Here is an 11,187-nt window from a genome sequence, read left to right as displayed (position 1 = left end):
AGATGCGCTTCGAGCCCTGTACTCACCGCAAGGACTGTCGAGTCGTTCCCCTAGATCGACCGAATCCTTCATGAGGAAAAATCCGCCTGTAAACATGAGTTCGCCTTTCACAAGCTTGACAAGGTCGGCGCGGGCTGATAGGGTCGAGACACTCATCCCTCCTGCAAGGGATCTGCCAGACTGGACTCATTTTACTCCACGAATCTCTGACATAGATGAGTCTTATCACTCCCTGAGCGGTGATGCCACCAGCTTTTGGAGACCTCCACAAATTTTGTCGATGGCTATAAGTGAGACCCTGGGTCACCTGCTACTCCAAGGAGGGAAGAAGGTGAAATCGGAGAATCGGGGGTGGCGAAAGAAAGGAAAAAAGATGGCAACATGATTTCTGCGGCCTGAAAGCCAGACAAATGTGACGGGGGAACTTACAGGAGGCTGACATGGATCATACCGCCAAAACTGTGGCAAAGCTATTGCATAGAATCTGCTTGGCTTACGCCTTTTCGACTAGTTCGGGGCAAGCAAGCGTCCTCCATCCTGCATGGTGGGCAACACCGCGTCTTGGGTGACACTGCGAAGCTTATCTGTGTTACATTCACGTCTGACTACTTTGCAAATTGATCAAAAGGAAACAAGTCTCGATACCCGCTGAGATTGCATGCGAACAAGTGGAGGGAGACGCAAACGGGCCACACCACATGCTCGAAGGATTTCTTTTCTCCTCGAAGGGATCATTTCACAAACTAGCAGGAGACAATCATTGCCCAGATGTAGTCAATTGCAAAAAAATGGGAGGCTGCCAGTTTCAGACCGTCGTCATGTTTTCCGCTATTTTCAATCTCAACCAGTCTTTGCACACTAAAGCTTCAATGAATGAGATAGTGGAACTTAAACATTTCTATTTGTGATATACCATCTCTTTCTCCATTATATTGCCTGCTCAGTAGCAATGCAGTCCTTCGCTGCTAAGTTTTTTGAATAGAAGGCAACAGGGAAATTTAAAACCTTACAAACGATTGCAGCCTGTACTTACATCTCGCGACTGCTTCACTGTTAGAGCTCATTCCTTGTGCCCGGGAATGCAAACACTTCATAATAACACAGCAAATAGGCTCAAATACTTGATTGACAACATGTAAGTTCCTCAGCTCCGTTGAGTGTCCTTACTATTTGTTGCTTGACCTGCGTTTTCAGCTGTGGCAGCGGTAAATCCTTCTCCTACGCCCTAAATTGCTGAAGCTAAGTTAACTCTCTAACTAATATATGCACTATAAGCTGAGTGTTTCCAAATCGTCTCAGACACCCTGCCCACGTAAATTGCCGAAGTCTTCTCCCTCATCACATTTCACGTATGGTAACCCGAATTGCAATGCGCGAATTTGGGGAGGAAATGATGTCTTTAGTCCTCTACCTTCTCAAATCCACCATGAGAAAAATAAAAACAAGTCAATGGTACAAAGCAAGACATGGCAAAAGAAGACAAGGGGGAGCTTACTCGAAAAAAAAAAGGTAGGAATGCTTCTTCGCAATGAATTCCCCCAACCGAGCGACGCGAACTCTCCGGAGATTGGTTGAAGACCTCGTGTCCATACTCTCATGGTGCGACGGATTCGCACCACCTCATCTACACGTATCATGAACAAATTGAGAAAGGCTGCCTTCTCGTTAAAGTTGGGGTCTCCCGGCCAGGGCGAGGGCGAGAAGCTAATCTAGCCGCCACTGGCTTGCACAAGGAGTACTTACTGACGCCTGTCGCACGACCTCGAGGAGCTGCAGCCACGTGGGTTAAAAAAATTGGGAACGCTCCCACCAAGACATGTCAGAGCCGTATCGCATTTCTCATTGAATTCAACTCTCTTGGGCATGAACAGATATTTATAGCTGCTACGCCGTCGCGCACACATCAGTACGGTTTCAGTGTCGCAGCATATCCTCCGGTATCCAGATACATCATCATGGTGAGGCATTTCTTCTCCTTCACTCGACATTTTTATACAGCACGGTTTCATAAAAATACCAACTTTTATTCTATGTACATTTACTAAAGGGCAAAGCTAGAAAGCGTTTTATTGACCCAGCAAATTCGCAGCATTTCTATGTAGTACACCGCAGCCAGCGGGATGCGAATGGCGACGACCCTAAAGCTTCTCAATATGTCTTGTTGCCAGGACGGGTACGTGACTTGTTGATGGACCTCGAAAGTCGCATTGTCTAGTCTTACCCTCCTATGTTTGAAGGCCGTGGTTGAATACACGGAGAAATTCTGCTCAGAAGGGGCTTTTTCATTTGTCCCCGAAACGCTTTAGCCAGCTTTTCAAGGATGTACATATTGTTTTCTGTTTCTTAAGTACCAAGATTACGTTTGTCTGTCTCACGTTACTCATTTGTATCCTTCTTTAAATATCATGGCATTGAATGTGAAGCGTGGGAACGCAGCGGACCGCGGAGAGGCAACTGAACCAAGTCAACGCGAGAAGGATATCCGCTGGCGGGATCACATCAACGAATTAGGCCTGCCAAATGATGGATACAATTATGGTAGACACTTGAAAACAATGGGGGGTGGTCGCTTCATTGCTGCTTCTGGAGAGATAGTACAGGCGCGCACAAGAGGAGGCGTCTACCAGCTTGCGCAGGGGTCAGGCCTGCAGGACGAGAGAATAGCGGGAGATGAAGGAGTTGCGCCGTGCCGTGAAGAAAGATTGAAGCCAGTTGTGGATGCTATTACCTTGTCAGCTGATTGCATGGACGAGGAACTTGAAAGGGCATTGTTTGGGAGCGATACGGAAGATGGGGAGGAGAAGGTCGAAGGCGTGAGGGGCTGTGGGGAGTTGAATGACGACTTTATCTTGCAGGCAGGCAAGGAGCCGAAGGAAGATCTAGATGAAGAGGACGGTGAGGTTGATGGTAATGGAGGAGGGGACAAGTTCGACTTCGAAGCTCACATGGCAATGTTGATCGCGAATAGCGAAAAGTCCTTGGGTTGGGCTCCTGCGCGCGGATGGGGGCATGGGGAGCTGGAAAGCATGCAACGCGTGACGCCGAGTAGACATTTAGGATTTCGAGATTCTGATGATGAAAAAACATTGGAATTGAGCCGCAGATCCAAAAAAATGGGTGCTGCGGCAAAACCGCATGATGCAACGCGGATGAAAGAGTCATCAGGCGAAGGAGGAATGCCGAAGTCTGGCAAGCATGTAAGTGGCGAGGGAGAGGAATCGCCTTTTGTCATTTACAGTCGTAAGACAGGCATTTTCAAGTGTCGGTGCTGTCTCTGTAAAATGTATGTGCGGGCATGCCGGCCCGTGTAACCTGTCTTTTTGGAAGTGGTGTTCCTCATACTCTGAATTGGCGGTAAAGATGTTTCTTCCGCTGTTCATGTGAACCGTGTTATTGTGCTACTTCCTCACCGATTTCGACATAATGTAATAAATCCCAGCGGTCGCGTTTTGAGGAGGAGTTTGAAGATTTGCTGACAGAATACGGGGAAGAAGATATCGGGGGCCTGGAGGGTACAGAAGAAGAGGCAAGCGCTCGAGGGGGGCCAGGAGCCGTGAAAGAAGAGGAAGATAGGATTGAAGACATTTTGGACAACTTCCTGAGGGCGAAAATTGCATGCACAGCGCGCCAGGGGAAGAGGGATGGCCATTCTGAGCTAGAGGTTGGGAGGAAGGGGCGCCCAGGGTCATCGGGTAGCTCCACGCTAGTTATGGAGGAAGATGAGATACATGAAGGAGCGGAGGAGGTATTGGAGACCGGAGCAGATGACATAGAGGACTTCATCGCCAAGCATGACTACCTCGGGGTAAGTGCGTTGCTGAGGGTGGGTGGACAAAGGAAATTTACATAGGGATGAGGAACATAACGAGTATTTATCTTGTTATTTGGGTCTCTCTGCTCCTGCCTTTCAGCCGAGCAGCTTGTAGATCTACGGCTTCCCGAGGCTTACTCTTTTTCTTGTCCTTGTGCCTATGGTCGTTTGTCATGACACATATCAAATCATGCATTAGGACCGAGATGGCCTAGTGCCGTGGGATTGTGAGACAATCCTGTCGACTTGCTCCAATTTGGACAATCACCCTAGCCTCATAAGCGAGCAGCGGGGCAGGCAAGGGAGGAAGATGCATGGCAAGCACTGTTCAGAGCTGCCACGTTTGCCGGAAGGTCGTGACGTAGGATTATGCCCCGAGAACGCGGCAGAAATGGTGGCTCTCTCGAAAAAAAGTGGGCTGCCTTTGGGAGTCTTGCCGCTGGCACCGAAGAAAGCAATTTCAAATGCAAATACAGGAAGCAAGAGAGACAAGGATGAAAAGGTGCTGGACAAACGAGCTCGTAAGGCCGCAGTGAAACTAGCGCGGCGGGAAGGTCGAGCGAGAAAAAAGGAAATGACGCAAGCCTTTAAGGCAGTCGAGAAAGTGGCGGGGCTCCAGTCCCGAAGCGGCGAGACGGCAGTAAATCGGAGTGTTTTTCAATTTTCGTGATTGCAAACTCTGTATCTAAGTGAAAGAGATTGACTATATGGTTCTTGTAGATGCACATATACTTTTTTCTATCCCGCGTTAGGCAAGCAAGAAGTATTCAAACTTTCATAAGTGTAGATGATATTCACAAAAAAATGTTAGAGTGCTTCAAAAGAATGGATTTCACTTGTAACTTACGAACTGCAACCGCAAATCTGACGAAGGCATATCGCATCTCATAGACAACATGAGCATCCGCCATGGTGCCTGCGATGACCCATGTCCATTCCCACTTTCCTCCTTACTCATTCTCTCGACTGCTAGATCGCATTTTTCCGCGCGCGTTCAAAGATCCGGTACTCATTCGCAGCCTCCTTCCCCTTGGAGCTTGATCTTACAACCTTTTCCTCCTGCTGATCGCTGGAAGTCCGGCGAAAGTAGTCCCCTGCAAAAAGGCTTCCATCTTTGCTGTTGTCCACGTCCTTTTTAAAACGCAACGCCGAGTCGGGTGGTACATAAACATCTTCAACGCGGTGGAACCATCCGGTCTCCTCACGGGCTTTGCTTAATCTGCGTTTCACACGCTGCCAGTCACTGGCCTCTTCCAAAGTCATTTCGACGGGGTCATGCCGAAGTAAATGAAGGATTTCTTCGTCATTGACGTGCGTCGCCATACGCCGCCTCTGCTTACCTTTGACCCGAGTAGATGGCTCTCTACCACCAGTGATAGTTTCGTCCTCTTTCTTCTGGGTCCAATCACCTTCATGCAGAGAGCCCCCAACAGCTAGGGGGACATGTGTCAAAAGGAAGAACAGGACAGCCGCTACGAGCGGAGAGAACTTGCCATGTATCTTTGCAGTCGAGACATACATTACCCTAGTGGATGAATTCTAGTGCGAGTTCTGGTGTGGAGTTTTGATTGTCAGATGTCAACAAGCGTCGTATGACATGACATATGAAAGCCATTAGACTTTTGGCAGCACATAATCATTTGCCGTCCTGCTTTTACTTGCTTACTTTTACTTTCTAGAGGAGAATGAGGTGTCCATGGTCATGCCCAAACAGAAGTCGTCTCTTCAGCTAGGGGGGGTAAGGTTTTCTTTGCTCGGATGTTGAGTAAAGAAGGAGACCGGGCGCAGAAAGACGAAAATAGGTCTGCACTGCTCTTGAGAGTCGACGCACCCGCTCAACGTGCAAGACTGACCTACGCGATCAAGCATTCGATGCCGTCAAGCAGACGCGTGACGTTATACAGAGACTCGTGCGCCCTTTTTTCCTCTCGCTGAGGCCGGTAGCCTGACTCGGCGACGCCGTGTCTACGTTCCAGCCGCCCGGCCACCCAAAAAAAAGCTTCCAATTTACGTAGCGCGGGGGGCATCGACGAGCCAATCTACATTGAGTGCAATTCACCCAAGGAACTTACAGTGAAGTATGGTAATTTTTCGTGTAGCCCAAATTATACGATGCAAAACGTTACAACTTTCTTGAGGGACACGGCTCATGTATCGCGTCTTGTTTTCAGGTTGTCGACGGGATAAGACCCTGACTGTGTTACTCATTTTCCCCACCGCTTCCGCCTGATACAATTAATGCAAAAATACATGAATAACGCGGCCGTTCTTGAGCCAAATCTCAAATTTTTGAGGACTCACAGGTCCTTATATAAATTAATGTTAACACTTTCTCCTACGCATGACACCATCTTATCCGGTGTTCATGTGTGACTTCACCCACCTGGCAAAACAGCATCGCAGTAAGGCATGCTTGCAGCTCTCAGCACTGTTCCAGCATTCATCGAGTTTCGGTGCCTGTCGCCCTTACGGAATTATTTTCTGCCTTCATGGTGCTTTCGCCGTCCGGGTGGGCGCATCAATAAATGTTCTGCTCCGACACACGAAAATTCATCTTGTCTCACGCCACACGCCACGAACATGAATGAACGCAAATTTTGTGATGCTCCTTCTCCTATACCTTCATTTCAAGATGAGTTTAAAGTCATTCTCGCGCAGCAGCTTCGGGCCGTCTCCAGTATTGACACGGATGTTGACCGCTATCTGATCCCTCGGAACTTTCGAAAGTTCATTCTTGAAAGTTTCGACATGCAGACACTTGGAAAAAAGGGTGAAGATACTCTGCTGCGCCGCATTATGCATGCACATCTTTCGGGGCCAACGGATGGGGATCCCGTGTATAGGCAACTGATGCAAGCACTCCATACTTCGCAGAATCCGTGGGTCGCAGCCTCCGAGAATGTTCTGTTTGAATCTGTCACGGCCAAAATTGTAACATCCAGCAAGAAGACCAGTCACTTAGCTGAAGGTTAGTTTAGATAGTGCCAAACTAGCGAATAGTCAGGGGTAGATTTGGTCGGCAGGATCTAGATGTTTACATTCATCTTGTCTCCTCCCTCTTGTTTTCTTTTTGACAGCAAAGCTTGGTCGTGCAAAGTTGGCTAAGGCCTTACACCAACTTAATGCTAGTATTGAAGAGCTTTTGCTACAGAGTGTGAACAGCACTATCGACATGGGCACGCTTCGTTCCAAGATCCTCGAACGCCAAGAACGCTCGAAGATGATGCAAGGCAGGCTCGATCGCTTTGACGTATTGATCCAAGTCCTGGCAGCAATCGAAGAGCACCTGGTGATCTGGAAACATGAATGTCTGGCAATAAACAGAGAAGTGCGAAGCACAGGCTGCGAAGTTTCGCGACACGATTCTTTTGGCGACACAAAGGGCATTGAGCAAGCAAGTGTGGAGAATTCTCGGGACTTGAGCCAAGCTTTGGGAAAGGCCGTAGAAAAGGAAGGAAGGAAAATTCTGGAAAATTGCTTGGTGAAGTGGATGCGGCAACAAGCTATGCTGCCCGCACAATCGAGACCTTTTTTAATTTTGACTGGGGTACGCCTCAAATCTCTGGATTCAGAGCCAATGCTGGCAATAAGGGGAGATGTCGTCCGAGAATGTGGTCGTGTCTACGATCTAACAGATAGGCCTAAGGCCGAGCTAGATGCACTCGTTGTCACGCCTACATCTACAGATTCCAATCGGCTCCAAGTCTTGGTGGCGGTAGAAATGAAGCGAAGCTTGCATGAGATACCAATAGACTGCATTAAGTATCACCTTTCGCTCGAAGTTTGTCGGAGAGCCACGCCTGAACTGCTTTCCTTCGCGTCCTCCGCCGTGTGCTCGCCTGCTTCAGTCAGAGATGACCTGCTAATAGCTGAGGCGCTACCACAGGTATCAACAGAAAACGGCTTCCTCTTAGACTTTTCTTCCTTTCGCCTCCCTGAAGACGCGTTTTACATTGTGAAACGGGGCGGAGTCGAAATGCATGCTGCCGACAAGCTTTTGCTTAAACGAGTGCACTTCAGACAGAACGAAAAAGGATTCAGTCTAGACGAAGAAGCATTACGGAATTTCTACGCCCCTGACTTTGCGTCGCTCAAAAATATCACACATGAGGAAAGAAGGTTGACGGAAATGAAGCGAGAGGCTGTGATCGACGCTCTCTTCGATGATTTTTCGAATTATGGCGTCGAGTCCCTGAGGCAGCAGCTAGGTGTTATACTTAAGGTGATAGAAAAGAGCCCTGCATCTAGAGGTCCTCTCCAAAACGTCTTCTCTCTCAAAGAGGGTGACGCCGGGTAGCGGTGCGTCTGGCCCGTAAAGTAATAATGAGGTACAGTTTATACAAAGATCACGCATCGAATATCACGCAGATAAAAGAAGACGACGTGAGAAAAATGAGAAAAAAATGGAGTCGTGAAGAGAGGAAGTACAACAAAGACTCGCAAAATGGGAAGAGAAAGCTATGCACTTTCTACTACTCACACGATGAGCCACTGCTGTCCTTAGAAGCTCCTGCATACTTTTTCAATGTCTGCCACACATCTAGCCATCAATCTGAGGCCTTTTATGGAACTTGTTCGTGCTTATCTCTCGTCGCAGTCTGTATTTCTCGCAAGTCCGCCGGACGGCAGCCGTCACCTTCATCACTGCACGTCGGGCAGCTCTGTCATTTTCCAACATTCCCTCTCTACTGACTCCGCTCCGATATGCCACATTTGTATTATTCCCCGTTCTCACCATTGCGCTGTCATGACTTCCTGAGGCCATGCGCCCAGCCTTCTCTTGTTTCGACGCTATTAACGCCACACGTGTATCCTCAGGGCGGTAATACTGTTTGTAGTACCTGTTGTTCTCCCGGCAACCTAAAGAGCGACCATCTGGCAACACGAGCTCGCCCAAATGCGAGACCCTCATAGCTGCATGGTCGAAGATTTGCTCCATCTCGCCTCCCTTCCCAACGTTTCCGCCATCGTCCATCGTTGTCATTCCTCCACCGTCACTCAGTTCCTCGTATGCGGAGTCCACCGTCTCCAGCGACATGTCATCATCATCTACAGCGCCCAGGTCGATACCAGAACTTTTTGGTCCAGTCTTGTCGGTCATCTTCTCCTCCTCTTGATACCGTCGTCGGGAATCGAGTACCTGGTACGAGGCACTGAAATCATAAAACGGTCGAAATTCATGCAAGTCTTCGCCCTCTTCATACAAAAGCTTACAATGACTTTTTGCTTCCATATGGTGTTGCGCATCCCGGGGACTCAGAAAGCTCTTGCCTTTGCCGTTGCAATACAAACACATGCACCCAATTTTCACTTTCTCTGCGCAGTAGCGGAGTAGGCCATGCAGATCCACTAAGAATTCACCGTCGGGGAGGTGAAATCCATGTTGTTTCCACATGTGCAAAATTGCAGACTCTACTGTAAAGTATCTGCGGTTGCAAAAAATACAAACTTCTGGATCCAGATCAGCCGGCCCAACAGTGTCGTCTTCCTCTGTAGTCCCGCTTCTGTCTTTTCTCTCGCTTCCACCTAGAGCAGCCATAACAACGCCACCCTCGCTCACAATTTCACTCTTACTGGTCGTTTGTGTGCTTCGTTCTGTGGCGTAGGCATGTTTACGGGACTTCAAGTGTTGCTGAAGCGTCGCCTTCGATGCGAATGTCCTGTTGCACACTTGACACTTCCCATGGAATCCGTGAGACGCTGATCCTTCTGATCCTGTTAAACTCTGTGCAGCGGCTTTCCGACGTTGATAATCATGCTCACTCACAGGGCCTAACTCATTCGTACGGCGTTTTGAGTTGTAGCGATGAAGCTCAGATCTGTAGTGATCTTTGTGAGCTGATGACGAGTTAAATCCAAGGCCACAGGTCTGACATTTCAAAAGTTCCATGCGATCTTGCACGAGGATGCCAGTTAAAGCTTTACGTCGGGCGTGATCCTGCTGTCTCCCCCAAATAAGGGAAGGAGAGATTGGAAATATTGCGAGGCAAGATAGAACAAGGTGAGACCACCGGCGCCGCGAACCCTTTGGACACTGACCTTGTGAACAACGTTCTTCTCGTTTTGAAAATCACGCGCCCTATAGCGAAAAACATGTCGAGGGCAAAAACTTCGTATCTAAAGAATTATGCAGTCACACACACATATAAACTTGCGAGACCCAAGACCCCGCCAAGCACCACCACCACCGAGTTGCAGGGGCAGACCCTGACAGCCACCGTTGCTACATGCGCTCGCACTTCAGAGCATTTTTTTTAAGATCCCCTCCACTTCCATAAATGGGAGTAGAACAAATATTCCCTTATTTAAAAAAAGGAATGGAGCGATCATGCTCTATCAATGGATGGAATTTTCGACTATTTCTACAATTTAAGGAGATGATTACGTCCCTCACTCCTTACTTCCTCGCCCGGCGCTGCCATGTAGGGTGAGACATACTAATCAGGCTTTAAGAGCGCTTTCAGTGAGATTATGAATAGAGTTGTTCTGCCAATCGACAAGATATTTCACTATCAAGCTTACTTTCCCTCTTCAGACCCCAACTCTTCGTCATATGGCACAAACCGAACGCCGGGAGGCATTGAGCAAGCCACAGGCACTTGAAGGCGAATGAAAGCAACGGTAAGGGACGGCTGAATCGTCCAGATAGAGCGTGTCAAGACATTGTTGGTTGATTTTTGGTGCAGAAAAATGCCTGCCATAGTTTATATCCTGACAACTTTCTTGCAACGCAATTGGTACGGAAAAAAGCTGGCGGTGGGAAGGGGAGGAGGTTGCAGCGGTTGCTGCCATTTTAGGGTCACGCACATGCGAGCTCATCATATCGTCTCAATCTGCACACGCCAGTGTATTACATGTGAATGGTAGAAGGGGATAGGATCGGAATCGACAAGTTTTCAAACATGTCTCTTTTGGCAATGTGGAAAGCAGTCGTGGCCAGCAGTGGGAGCGATACCGCTTTGCGAGTGGTGACGAATCTCCCTATCGACGACCTTTCTGAATATAGCCGAAATTATGTACGAGATTTGACATTTGAGTATCTGGATCGATACAGCAATAGTCTTTCAAAGCTTTTATTGAAAGCAGGCGTCCTTCCAGGGGACCGCATCGGACTTCACTTTCATGCCTCAGATCCAGGAGAAATAATTTCCTTGCTAGCCGTGCTAAAGTGTGCCGCGATATATGTTGCACTGGACAACGCTACCTGTGGGAGAATTGTCTCTGACGCAGGCGTGCGATTAGTATTGGTCGGTGGTCGGGAAAATGTAGGAAAATCAACTATTTTTCTACCAAATAAAACTCCCTTGTTGCGGATTGGGCGGTGGGGAGACATCTCTGAAGGCGATGAGCTCATCAGACAGCCTTTGCCTGATCCA

The 11,187-nt window shown here is 48.4% G+C and overlaps 1 protein-coding gene across 1 annotated transcript; it reads right to left on the bottom strand.

Moving 5' to 3' along the window:
* Positions 1-8,264: 8,264 nt before the first annotated feature.
* On the bottom strand, positions 8,265-9,756 carry NGA_2003800 (c2h2-type zinc finger-containing protein; the record flags this gene model as incomplete). Its single annotated transcript, XM_005856095.1, has 1 exon — positions 8,265-9,756. A coding segment is annotated over one exon (1,405 nt), but the record flags the coding sequence as incomplete, so codon positions are not given.
* Between the last annotated feature and the right edge of the window lie 1,431 nt (positions 9,757-11,187).

The sequence above is a fragment of the Nannochloropsis gaditana genome, assembly GCF_000240725.1.
Source record: "Nannochloropsis gaditana CCMP526 unplaced genomic scaffold scaffold041, whole genome shotgun sequence".
Lineage (NCBI taxonomy): Eukaryota > Eustigmatophyceae > Eustigmatales > Monodopsidaceae > Microchloropsis > Microchloropsis gaditana.
Note: the sequence above shows the minus strand (reverse complement) of the source record. Positions and strands in the feature narration are given on the sequence as shown.